The sequence below is a fragment of the Artibeus jamaicensis genome, unplaced genomic scaffold, assembly GCF_021234435.1.
Source record: "Artibeus jamaicensis isolate MK-2021 breed Jamaican fruit bat unplaced genomic scaffold, CSHL_Jam_final contig_924, whole genome shotgun sequence".
NCBI lineage: Eukaryota > Metazoa > Chordata > Mammalia > Chiroptera > Phyllostomidae > Artibeus > Artibeus jamaicensis.
Genome location: NW_026522015.1, coordinates 502,373 through 517,001, shown reverse-complemented (window position 1 = coordinate 517,001; position 14,629 = coordinate 502,373). Strand labels below are relative to the sequence as shown.

Sequence of the window (14,629 nt, the reverse complement as noted above, 5' to 3'; positions counted from 1 at the left end):
AAATGATCTCACAACAACCCAAAACTTATGGGATACAGCCAAGGCAGTCCTGAGAGGGAAGTTTATAGCAATACAGGCCTACCTAAAGAAAACAGAAACATTTCAAACAAACGACCTTACTCTACGCCTGCAAGAACTCGAGGAACAACAACAAAACCAGCCCAAAGCAAGTAGAAGGAAGGAAATAACTAAGATCAGAGCAGAACTAAATGACATAGAGACTAAAAGTACAATTCTAAAGATCAATGAATCCAGGAGTTGGTTCTTTGAAAAAATAAACAAAATAGACAAGCCTTTAAGTAGGCTCATCAAGAAAAGAAGAGAGAGGACACAAATAAACACAATCAGAAATGAAAGAGGAGAGATTACAACTGATACCACAGAAATAGAGAGGATTGTAAGAAATTACTATGAAGAACTGTATGCCAAGAAATTTGAGAACCTAGGGGAAATGGACACATTTCTAGAAAAATATAATCTCCCAAAACTCAATGAAAAAGAAGGAGAACACCTGAATAGACCAATAACAACAAAAGAAATTGAAGCAGTAATCAAAAAACTCCCATCACACAAAAGCCCCGGACCAGATGGATTCACAGGAGAATTCTACAAAGCATTTAAGGAAGAGCTAAACCCCATTCTTCACAGACTATTCCAAAAAATCCAAAAGGATGGAAAACTCCCTAACTCCTTTTATGAAGCCAGCATCATCCTAATTCCAAAACCAGATAGAGATACAACAAAGAAAGAAAACTTCAGGCCAATATCGCTGATGAACATAGATGCTAAAATCCTCAACAAAATATTGGCAAATCGCATCCAACAATATATCCAAAAGATTATACACCATGACCAAGTGGGATTCATCCCAGGGTTGCAAGGATGGTTCAACATTAGCAAAGCAGTAAATGTAATTCATCACATAAACAAAAGCAAAGACAAAAACCACATGATCATATCAATAGACGCAGAAAAAGCTTTCGATAAGGTACAACACCCATTTATGATAAAAAACACTCAGCAAAATGGGAATAGAGGGAACATTCCTCAATATAATAAAGGCCATATATGAGAGACCTACAGCCAATATCATACTCAATGGACAAAAACTAAAAGCTTTTCCACTAAGATCAGGAACAAGACAAGGATGTCCACTTTCACCACTTCTATTCAATATAGTATTAGAAGTTTTGGCCACAGCGATCAGGCAGGAAAAGGAAATAAAAGGCATCCAAATAGGAAAGGAGGAAACAAAATTGTCACTGTTTGCAGATGACATGATAGTGTACATGGAAAATCCTATAGACTCTACCCAAAAACTGCTCAAACTAATTAATGAATTTGGCAAAACAGCAGGATACAAAGTCAATATCCAGAAATCAAAGGCATTTTTGTATACAAACAATGAATCAGCAGAAGCAAAAATCAAGGAAAAAATCCCATTCAATATAGCAAAAAGAAAAATAAAATATCTGGGAATAAACCTAACCAAAGAGGTAAAAGACCTGTATGCAGAAAACTACACAGCACTGAAGAAAGAAATCAGGGAAGACACAAACAAATGGAAACATATACCTTGTTCATGGATTGGAAGAATTAACATCATCAAAATGTCCATACTACCCAAAGCAATATACAGATTCAATGCAATACCTATTAAAGTACCAATGGCGTATTTCACAGACATAGAACAAACAATTCAAAAATTTATATGGAATCATAAACGAGCCCGAATAGCAGCTGCTCTTTTGAGAAAGAAGAACAAAGTAGGAGGGATCACAATACCTGATATGAAACTGTATTACAAAGCCACTGTAATCAAAACAGCCTGGTAGTGGCATAAAAACAGGCACATAGACCAATGGAACAGAACAGAGAGCCCAGAAATCACCCCAACCCTCTACAGTCAATTAATATTCGACAAAGGGGGCAGTAACATAAAATGGAGTAAAGATAGCCTCTTCAGCAAATGGTGTTGGGAGAACTGGACAGCTACATGCAAAAAAATGAAACTTGAGCACCAACTTACACCATACACCAAAATAAATTCAAGGTGGATAAAAGACTTAAATATAAGCCATGACACCATTAAAGTCCTAGAGGAGAACATTGGCAAGAAAATCTCAGATATTCCACGCAGCAACATTTTTACGGATATGTCCCCTAGAGCAAGGAATATAAAGGAAAGAATAAACAAATGGGATCTCATCAAAATTAAAAGCTTCTGCGTGGCTAAAGAAAACAGTATTAAATTAAAAAGACAACCAACTGTATGGGAAAACATATTTGCCAATGATACCTCAGACAAAGGTTTAATCTCCAAAATATACAAAGAACTTACACGACTCCACTCTAGGAAGACATCGAACCCAATTACAAAATGGGAAAAGGACTTGAACAGACACTTCTCTAAAGAGGACATACAGAATATCCAGAGACACATGAAGAGATGCTCAATATCGTTAGCTATCAGAGAGATGCAAATTAAAACCACAATGAGATACCACTTTACACCAGTCAGGATGGCTATAATAGACAAAGCAACAAACAACAAATGTTGGAGAGGTTGTGGGGAAAAGGGGACCTTAGTTCACTGTTGGTGGGATTGCAGACTGGTACAACCATTATGGAAAACAGTATGGAATTTTCTCAGAAAAATAAAAATTGACCTGCCTTTTGACCCAGCAATTCCACTGCTAGGATTATACCCCAAGAATCCTAAAACATCAATTTCAAAGAACCTATGCACCACAATGTTCATAGCAGCACAATTTACAATAGCCAAGAGTTGGAAGCAACCTAGGTGCCCATCAGTAAATGAATGGATCCAAAAATTGTGGTACATATACACCATGGAATTCTATGCAGCAGAGAGAAAGAAGGAGCTACTACCTTTTGCAACAACATGGATGGAACTGGAAAGCATTATGCTGAGTGAAATAGGCCAGGCATTGAAGGACAAATACCATATGATCTCACCTTTGACAGGAAGCTAAAGAATAAAACAAACAAGCAAACAGAATAAAAACAAAGACGCTGAAATAGAGAACAAGTGGGCAGCGACCAGAGGGGAGAGGGAAGGGAACTTAAGGGGAAAAAGGGGGAGGGATTTTGAGGAACAAGTATGGAAGACACAGAGATGAGGACTGGGGGGGGGGAATGGGAGGGAGGGGGGAGACCAGGCCGGGGGGTGGGGTGGGATGGGAGAAATAGATAAAAAAAAATGTACTTGAAAAGTAACTAAATAAAATTTAATATTAAAAAAAAAAAACCTCCCAACACACAAAACCCCTGGACTGGATAGTTTCACAGAAGAAGTATACAAATCATTTAAGAAAGAGCTAACCTCTATCCTTCATAGACTACTCCAAAAAATCCAAGAAGAAGGAAGACTCCAAACTCTTTTTATAAAGCCAGCGTCATCCTACACCCCAAACTAGATAAAGACATAACAATAAAAGAATACTATAGGCCAATATCACTGATGAACATAGACACTAAAATTCTCAACAAAATATTGACAAACCACATTCAGCAATAATTAAAAAGATCATCCATCATGATCAAGCAGCATTTATTGCGGGGATGCAAGAATGGTGTAACATTTGCAAATCAATAAATCTAATATATTACATAAATAAAAGGAAACACAAAATCACATAATCATATCAACAGATGCAGAAAAGCATTTGATAAGGCACGGCACCGATTTATGATAAAAACACTTAGCAAAGTGGGAATAGATGGAACATTTGTCGACATAATAAAGGCCAAATACAAGAAACCTGCAGCTGCCAATACTTAGTGGGCAACAAAGCTTTCCCACTAAGAACAAGAACAAGACAAAGATATCCACTTTCACCACTCCTATTCACCATAGTATTGGAAGTTCTAGCCACAGCAACCAGACAAGAAAAAGAAATAAAAGGAAAGGAGAAAGCAAAACTATCATTATTTGCAGATGCCATGATAGTGTACATAAAAAATCCTATAGATGCTACCAAAAAACTACTCAACCTAATAAGTGAATTTGGCAAAACGGTGGGGCACAAAGTCAATATTCAGAAATCAAAGGCATTTTTGTATACCAACAATGAAATATCAGAAACAGAAATCAGAAAAAAAACATTTAATATAGTAACAAGAAAAATAAAGTACCTTGGAATAACCTAACCAAGGAGGTAAAAGATAGGTACTCAGAAAACTATACAACACTGAGAAAGAAATTAAGAAAGACAGAAACAATGGAAACACATACCATGTTCATGGATTGAAAGAATTAACATTTTGATGTTAATATCATAATTTCCATATTACCCAAAGCAATTTATAGACTCAATGGAATATCTATTAAAGTACCAATGGCATATTTTATAATATAGAACAAACACTAAAAATTTATAAGGAACCATAAATGACCCCAAATAGCTACAGCAATTTTGAAAAAGAAGAGCAAAGTAGGAGAAATCATAGTACCTGATATCAAAATGTATTACAAGGCCACTGTAGTCAAAACAGCCTGGTACTAGCATAAGAACAGAAACACAGACCAATGGAACAAATAGAGAGCCCAGAAATAAACCCACATTTCTATGGTTAATTAATATTTGACAAAGAGGGCAGAAGCATAAAATGGAATAAAAATAGCCTTTTCAACAATGGTGTTGGGAGAGCTGGACAGCTATATGCAAAAAGGAAAAAAAAAGAAAGAAAGAAAGAAAGAAAGAAAGAAAGAAAGAAAGAAAGAAAGAAAGAAAGAAAGAAAGAAAGAAAGAAAGAAAGAAAGAAAGAAAGAAGGAAGGAAGGAAGGAAGGAAGGAAGGAAGGAAAGAAAGAAAGAAAGAAAGGAAGGAAAAAAGGAAGAAAGAAAAAGAAACTTGATCACCAACTTACACCATATGCAAAAATAAATTCAAGGTGGATAAATGACTTAAATATAGGTCATGACACCATAAAAGTCCTAGAGGAGAACATAGTCAGGAAAATCTCAGATATTCTTTGCAGCAATATACTCACTGAGATGTCCCCTAGAGCAAGGGACATAAAGAAAAGAATAAACAAATGGGATCCCATCTATTAAAAGCTTTTGCACGACTAAAGAAAATAGCATTAAAATGAAAAGAGAACCAACCATATGGGAAAATACATTTGTCAATGATAACTCAGACAAGGGTTTAATCTCTAAAATATATAAACAACTCACACAACTCCACTCTAAGAAGACAAGCAACCCAATTAAAAAGTGGACAAAGGACTTAAACAGACACCTCTCCAAGGAAGGGTCATACAAAGAGTTCAGAGACATATGAAAACGTGCTCAGCATCACTAGCCATCAGAGAGATGCAAATTAAAACCACAATGAGATACCACTTTATACCAGTGAGGATAACTATCATAAACCAAGCAACAAACAAGTGTTGGAGAGGATGTAGAGAAAATGAACCCTTAGGGTACTGTTGGTGGGAATGCAGACTGCAGTGCAGCCACTATGGAAAACAGTATGGAATTTCCTAAGAAAACTAAAAATGGACCTGCCTTTTGACCCAGCAATTCCACTGCTGGAATTATATCCTAAGAACCATGAAACACCAATCCAAAAGAACCTATGCACCCCAATGTTCATAGCAGCACAATTTACAATACCCAGTGTTGGAAGCAGCCTAAGTGCCCATCAGTAAATGAACAAATCAAAAAACTATGGTACATTTACAGGACGGGATACTATGCAGTAGAAAAAAAAAAGAAGGAGCTCCTACCCTTTGGGACAGTATGAATGGAACTGGAGAGCATTATGCTAAGTGAAATAATCCAGGTGGTGAAAGACGTATACCATATGATGTTACCTTAAGTGGAACCTAATCAACAAAACAAACAAGCAAGCAAAATATACCAGAGACATTAAAATTAAGAACAATCTGACAGCAGTCAGAGAGCAGGTGGGAGGTGATAATGGGGGAAAGTGCCGAAGGGTTTTCGAGAACACTATAAAGGACACATGGACAGAAACCAATGTGGGTGGAATCAGGGGAGTGATGTGGGGAAGGCTGGGGTGGGGAGGAGTTGTGGGGAGAAAATGCAGAAATCTATACTTGAACAATAAAATAAAAAATAAAGAAAATGTCTGCTGATCTTTGCATTAGAATGCTCTGAAGCAAAATATTAAAAGGTTCCTTAGGCTATCATGTACATAAAAATAAGAATACATTTGTAACAACATACAGGGAAATAAAACAAGCTGATGTGAGCTTATAACAAATTTGACATATAATAGTTAACATGTATTAATTGCTAATTACTCAAAACAAAAAACATTTGCTAGAATTCAATATAAGAACTATCATTTTGGAAACATTTTTCTCAATTCTTTGAGTCCTTGCTTCCAGGCATGTCCTTTGTTTGGTTCAAATAAACTCTTATTAAAAAAAATAACTATATATTTTATCATTTATATTTGATGCTGGTAGAGCAGAGTTCTTTAAGTAAATATACTTGAGTAGTTCTAGCCCAGGATGTCAAATTCATTTTTACCAGGAGCCACATCAGCCTTGCAGTTGCCTTCAAAGGGCTAAATATAATTTTGGGGCTGTATAAATGTAACTACTCTTTAACTAGGGGCAAGAAGCTCTACATTTAACCGTTGGTAGGCAACTGTGAGGCTGATGTGGCCCCTGGTGAAAATGAGTTTGAAACCCCTGGTCAAGCCTTTGTAAAGACGAATTGTTCAAAGCCATTGGAGGCACCAGAAGTTCATTATGTTCTATTTTACTTTAAATGATAAGATTGCCTCTAAATTGACAATTAAGAGGCTGGTATTTTTCAACTAATTTAAACTATTATGGCAAAATATTACTTACTCTTTCTTTAATTTCTATAGTTTTCCCAGTAGTCACAGTCTTGGGTTTGATAATAACAATACTGTATAGTTTGTCTATGAAAAAAGTAAATATACAAATTTCATTCTCTTGGTACAAAGTCTAGATAATCAAGGTTTTGGCAACTAAAAATGTAAACTACTAATGTCCACTGAATTTTTGTCAGTTGACAGTTTTGTTCTTATTATGGCATTTCAACTACCAAAGAATTTCTATGTAGAACCAAAGTTCACTTTCATGTTTGCACATAAGAAAAATACTCACAAGAGTTTGTAGTCAACGGGCAAAGAAAGAAAAAAGGAAGGAAGGAAGGAAGGAAGGAAGGAAGGAAGGAAGGAAGGAAGGAAGGAAGGAAGGAAGGAAGGAAGGAAAGCACTGGTTATTTTAATGCAATTCACATAAATTAGAATCACACCCATGACCCATTCAGTTCAGTATTGTTTGTGAGTAGAGTTTCAAATGCAAGCAAACATCACACACTAAAGAATTTACCACTATGGTTTATTCACATTTATCTACATATTCTTAGATGTTTTACCTCTACTACCTCAGTATAATTGAACGTACACTCATATACCCACATAGACAATCCAGTGACCCCAGGAAATTGTTAATGGTACACTAAATTGGGAGTGTAGGTGATCAAGAAAGTGATTACTTTCAAAAGTTGAAGGATAAAATAGGAGAAAGCTGCTGTCCAGATGAGTTACCTGTGGTCCTGCCTGGGTAACCTCTGAATGGCTCCAGGCATAGAAACCAAAGAGAAATGGGAGAAAAGCAAAAGAGGTTTCTTTTTCTTTTTTATGTTCTATAAATTAGTACAATATAATTTTTTATGTTTATTTTTTATTGTTCACTTACAGTCATCCCACCTTTTTCCTCATGCTTTCCCCTGCCCCATCTCACCCCCTACACACATTTAATCCCCACTGTCCACACCCATGGGTCCTCTATTCATGTTCCTTTGCTTGCTACTTCCTCCTTCTTTCCCCATTACCTGCCTCCCCCATCCCTTCTGGTCACTGTCAGTTTGTTCTTTATTTTCATGTCTCTGGTTCTATTTTGCTCACTTATTTGCAGCATAGCCATGTGCTGGAAACAGCATAAGTGCCCATCAGTAAATGAGAGGATCATAAAACTGTGGTACATTTACACAGTGGAATACGACACAACACAGCAAGAAAGACAGAGGGAACCCCTACCTTTCATAACAGCATGGATGGAACTGGAGAGCATTATGCTAAGTGAAATAAACCAGGTGGTGAAAGATAAATACCATATGATCTCACTTATAAGAGGTTTCATTTTAATAGCTGAGTCTAGTACTGCACAAATCATCATTTATCCTATCAGTTCCTTATCAATTGATGGCATTATGAGCTCTTTGCTGCTTTAAGTGATGCTGTAATGAACATCCATGTACACAAATCCTCTGCCATTACTTTAAATTTACTTACCAACATTTTCATTGGATGCTTCCCCAGTATCTTCTGCATCTGAGTCTACAAGTGCAATTTCATGATACTATGGAAGAAAATGCAAATAAAACAGTTATATTTTAATGTGATAGTGAGTTTTTAGAAATTTTGTTTATAATAAATATTTATAATCTAAGGGATAAAAGGTAAGTGGGAAATATGCCTGCATTTGTCTAACACTACTTTTCCCAAGCTTTCCATTAAAATAGATAAAGAATATTTAAAATAGTTGGGGTAGGAGGACTATCAGAAATGATGCATATATGTTGTATGCAAATGATTAAAAACAAAAAACTATAACTTTTGAAGAGCACAATGAAAAAAGAGGCATAAATTAACAAGTAGGAAAACAATACAGACATAATTATCATGTTAAAAGATCAAAAAGCATTTAATAAGTTTCATGATCGATTCCTGAATATTGCTACTAATCAATCAGAAACAGAAAGGTACCACCTTAATTTATTAAGAAAAAAGTTTGCTCAAAACAACAGCTAATTTCCTACTATTGAGTAAAATACTAGAAAGGACAGGTAATGGGGGGGTCTTAATTACTTTAGAAGCCCTGAAAATTCTTCTGTGATTCTGTATACATTAATATACTTACATATAAACATTGTTTTGGAAAAAGAATGAATAACTTCAGATTCTCAATGGAATAAAGACTCAAAAATATTTGGACATAACTATACTAGAAGCATGCACCCTTATTAAAATCAAGAATGAGAAAATTATGCCAGGTATAACTTCAAAATGAATCTGACATTGTATTTGTTAGCTTGTTGGCCAGTAGGGTAGCCATTAACAACATAAGCCTATCTGAACACATAACAACATAACAACATAAGCCTATTGAAATAAGGTTGGTCCAAAATAAAATGTACTACAAGTGAAAAACACACAGCATATTCTAAAGATTTAGTATTGAAAAGTGAATATAATATACCTTATTTTTATATTAGTATATCTTTAAGTGGAATCTTTTAAATATACTGTATTAATAAAGATTTTATTACTATTAAATTAATTTCACCTGCTTGTTTTTATTGTTTCTAATGTGACTAGTAGAATATTTAAAATTATATATGTGGCTCACATTGTGGCTTATATTTTATTACTACCAGGCAATTAAATAATAAAGGTAAATAATAGATGTCCAAAAATAGAATAATTTAAAATAAAAATTATATTAAGAAATTTCTTATTAATTAAAACAGGATGTCATTCAATAAAAACAATGATACAGCAACAATATAACCACAGAACACAGTAGGAAAAGCTGGATAGAATATAGCAATTAGAATGTTTAGGAGTCATTCTGCCTGACTTCAGATTCTGGTCTCATGATCTGTTCCCTGTTACAGGGGAAAGGACTTAATGTTGTCAAGCATTGTCTTATTTGTAAATATCTCATGAGATTTCTTGAGATTCCAGTTTATGATGGTTCAGTATAGGAGGCTCCTGAACTCACCTCCTCCCATGGACACACCAGATCCTACCTATGTATGGCAAAATTTTTTCTGAAAGAGGTCCAAGTACTGTCTGAGTGACTCCTACCCCTCAGGCAAATGGAAAAAGAAAACACAACTATATTGTAATGGATGGGATAGGTTGAGAATCTGGCCATAAACTTCAACCTTGGCAAAATGACATATAATCAGGAGAGAAGTCACAACTTCCAGCATTTTCCTGATGAGTGAATGGTTTGGAGTGAACATGTAAATGCCCCCAATTTTAAGATTTCCAACTGGGTGATGGGTCCCTAAAAGTCTAGTTCTGAAAGCCAAGTGGGGCTCGCATCATTGAAATACACCAGACTACAATAAACTAACAGTTCTCAACACACCCCTGAAGACCCACTGTGACTGTTTTCCCAGGGCTCACTGCAGTGGCAGCAGACTAAAATGCCCTGTTTTCCCAGAAAGAGGCCTATTTGGAAATCTTTAAAGCTGTAGCCCAAGAGTCAGGCTCCTAATTTAATGAAGGTCTAAGGGCTGACTGTAATTTTCTCCTGAGACTGGGGAGGCCAACAGAAGCCATCACATGCTCCTCCTCTGCCCTGCTCCAGGTTGCTGGTATCTCCCTGGAGGGAGCTTGTACACATGTCTGGCACCCCAGCTTCTAAAGTTGCTGCTCAGGTAACAAACCTCTTGGTCACCTGGCTCTTGAAGCCAGCAGAGCTTGCATTCACAGGTCCCTCAGGACTGTAGCTAACAATAAAAGAGTTCTTGACTGGCTACCCCTCAGCACAGTGAAGAGGCAGAAGCCAGAGGCACCCAACTCCTAATATTTCCCTGAGGGAATCTTATTTCCATGTATCAGGGGCTACAGCCTCAGCGGCAGGCTCTTAGTCTGACAAACAGATGGGAACTAACTGAAATCTTCCCCCAAATCCAGGGAAGCTGGCAAGTGCCATGTTTGCACTTTCCCTCTTCTCCATTCCCCATCCCTGGTCTTCACATGAAGATAAACTGAGTGCACATCTGGAATGTCAGCTTTTGTGGCTGCTTCCCAGAGGACACATCCCTTGATAGCCTGGCTCTAGCACCCAGCAGGACTGCTATTGGTTGGTCCAGAAGGACCAGCAATGAGTAAAACCATCCAGAAAGAAAATTGAATAAGGAAACATTGGATTTAAATTACATGTTCAGCCAGATTGATTTAATAGACATTTACAAAACATTGCATCCAAAAGCAACAGAATATCCATTCTTCTCAAGTACACATGGAACATCTTCTAAGCTAGATTATATATTAGGTCACAAAACAAGTCTCAATAGATTTAAGTAGATGAAAATCACATCAAGCATCTTCTGACCATAATGGTATGAGACTAGAAATCAACTATAAAAAGAAACTAGAAAATGCATAAATATATAAAGATTAAACAACATGCTACTGAATGGGTCAAAGAAGAAATCAAAACACAAATCTAAAAACTTCTTGAGGCAACTAAAAATGGAAATACAATGTAAAGAATATGGTTCAACTTCCAGCCAAGATGGAGGTGTAGGTACATACATTGTACCTCCTCACACAACCAAAAGAAAGACAACAACAAATTTAAAAACAAAACAAAACAAAAAAACCAGAAATGACAGACAATTGAACTGTATGAAAGTCTGACAATCAAGGAGTTAAAGAAGAAATATTCTTCCAGACCAGTAGGAGGGGTGGAGATGGACAGCTGGGGTAGAGAGGACTCACGACAAAGCAAGGTGGTGGCTGGTGGAGCAGGTGGTCCGACATTTGTATGCAGATAACCTGGGAGGAACAACTGGGGAGAGAGACAGATTACACAATCCAGGGTTCCAGCACAGGGAAATAAACCCTCAAAACCTGACTGAAAAAACCTGTGAGAATTGTGGCAGTGGGAGAAACTCCAAGCCTCACAGGAGAGTTTGCTGGAGAGACCTACAGGGTCCTAGAATGTACACAAACCCATCCACCCTCGAATCAGCACCAGAAGGGCCTAATTTTCTTGTGGGTAGCAGTGGAAGTGACTGAGAAGTGACTGAAAACAGGCAGAGAGCAGAGCAAGTGGCACCGTTCCCCCTCAGACCCCTGCCCCCACTGACAGCACTGCAATGCAGTGGCTTGGGTTGTCCTCCTGTAGTGAACACCTAAGGCTCTTACCCTTACTATGTAACAGGACACTGAGACAAAAAAAAATGGCCCAAATGAAAGAACAGATCAAAGTTCCAGAAAAGATACAACTAAGCAACAAAGAAATAGCCAACCTATCAGATGCAGTTCAAAACACTGGGAACCAGGAAGCTCACAGAACTGGTTGAGTATGGTCACAACATACAGGGAAAAAATGAAGGTTATGAAAAGTGAAATAAAAGAAAATATACAGGGAACCAACAGTGATAGGAAGGAAACCAGGACTCAGCAATGGTGTGGAGCAGAAGGAAGAAAGAAACATTCAACCAGAACAGAATGATGAAACAAGAATTGAAAAAAATTAGGAGAGGCTGAGGAACCTCCAGGACATCTTTAAACGTTCCAACATCCGAATTATAGGGGTACCAGAAGGGGAAGAGGAAGAGCAACAAGTGGAAAACTTATTTGAACAAATAATAAAGGAGAACTTCCCCAATCCAGCAAAGGAAATAGACTTCCAGAAAGTCCAGGAAGCTCAGAGAATCCTAAAGAAGTTGGACCCGAGGAGGAACACACCAAGGCACATCATAATTACACTACCCAAGATTAAAATGAAGGAGAGAATCTTAAAAGCAACAAGAGGAAAGGAGACAGTTACCTACAAAGGAGTTCCCATTAGACTATCCTTTTATTTCTCAAAGACATCTCAAAAGGCAAAGGGCCTGGAAAGACATATTCAAAGTCTTGAAAGTCAAGGACCTACATCCAAGATTACTCTATCCAGCAAAGCTTTAGTTTAGAATGGAAGGGCAGATAAAGTGCTTCCCAGATAAGGTCAAGTTTAAGGAATTCATCATCACCAAGCCCCTATTATATGAAATGTTAAAGGGACTTATCTAAGAAAAAGAAGATGAAAAGTATGAACAGTAAAATGAGAATAAACTCACAACTATTAACAACAGAATCTTAAAATCAAAAACAAAAACAAACTAGAACAGGAACAGAATCACAGAAATGGAGATCACAGGGAGGGTTATCAGCAGGGAAGTGGGAGGGGGAGGGGAAAAGGTACAGAGAATAAGTAGCATAGATGGTAGGCAAAAAGTAGGCAAGGGGAGGTTAAGAATAGTATAGGAAATGTAGAAGCCAAAGAACTTATATGTACAACCCATGGACATAAACTAAATGGGGGGAATGCAGGTGGGAGGGGGTGTGCATGGCAGAGGAGAGTGAAGGGGGGAAAATGGGACAACTGTAATAGTATAATCAATAAAATATACGTTTAAAAAACTTAAAGAATACAACAAGAGTTTTAAGAGGGGAGGTCACAGCAATAAATGCTTACATTTTTAAAAAATCTCAAATAAACATTATAACTTTACACTTCAAGGAACCAGAACAACAACAACAATGAAAAAACTAGACCAAGAATAAATACAGCCAAAGTTAGCACATGAAGGAAATAGCAGTGATTAGAGCAGTAGTGAATACATTAGAAACTATAAATACATAGAAAAAATCAGGCAAACTAAATCTGGTTGTTTTTTAAAAAAGGAAACAGACACATTTTTTACATAGACTTTAAAAAAATAAAGAAAACTCAAGTAAAACAAAATAAAAGGGCAGACATTATAACTGATACCACTGACACCAAGGAAATACAAAGAATCTTAAGAGACTGCTAGGACCAACTGTTAAATCACTACCTCAGAAAGTTATCTGCACTCTAATGTTCATTGCAGCATTACAATTGACATTTAAACAACCCGTGTTTGAACTGCATGAGTACTTATAGGCAGATTTTTTTTCAGTAAACATACCATCAGCCACCCATATCCCTGGGTTTGGCATTCAAATGCAAATAAAAAACAGTTCTTTCAATCCAAGGTTGGGAATCCATGGAAGCAGAGGGCTGACTGTGTGCATTGCTTCATGCCATTGTATATAAGGGACTTGAGCATTAACGGATTTTGGTATCTGCAGGGTGTTCTAGAACCAATTTCACTTAGAGAAAGGACTGGGTTTGGAAGGAGCAAAAGTTATTTGGGGATTTTCAACTGTGCAAAGGTCATTTCCCCTAACTCCTACATTGCCCAAGTGTTGACTGTATTTATAATAGCCAAGATATGAAAACAAGCTAAGTGTCCATAAATGAATGAATGGATAAAGAAAATGTGGTATATAAATATGATAAAATATTATTTATCCATAAAAAAAGGACATTCTATCATTTGTGACAACATGGATGGACCTTGGGGGCATTATGCTAAGTGAAATAAGACAAAGATAAATACTGTATGATCTCATATGCAGAAGCTTAAAAAAACTGAAGTCATAGATACGAAAAATAAAATGGTTGTTGCCAGAGGAGGAGGATGGGGAGTGGGGGATGTGGGGAAAGGTGGTCCAAGGGTACAAGCTTACAGTTTAAGGTAAGTTCTGGGGTATAATATATGGCACAGTGACTATAATTAAATACAATATTTTATCTTTGAAAATTGCTGAGAGAGACCTTAGAAGTTCTTACAAGAAAAAATATAATCATGAGAGGTGACAGATGTTAACTAACCTTGGTATAATAATCATTTTGCAATATACGCATATATAAAATCATTACATCTTAAAATATACACTTATTTGTCAATTATATCTCAAGAAAGCTGGAGGTGAAAA

The 14,629-nt window shown here is 36.7% G+C and overlaps 1 protein-coding gene across 1 annotated transcript in view; it reads right to left on the bottom strand.

The window, feature by feature from the left end:
* The window catches only part of NME8 (NME/NM23 family member 8), a 60,101-nt gene that overhangs the window by 34,085 nt on the left and 11,387 nt on the right, over positions 1–14,629 (bottom strand). The window contains exons 7-8 of the mRNA XM_053655118.1: positions 8,330–8,396; positions 6,855–6,928 (exon numbers count right to left, since the gene is read on the bottom strand). Coding sequence (XP_053511093.1) covers positions 6,855–6,928; positions 8,330–8,396 — 141 coding nt within the window. The remainder of the gene's footprint in view (positions 1–6,854; positions 6,929–8,329; positions 8,397–14,629) is intronic.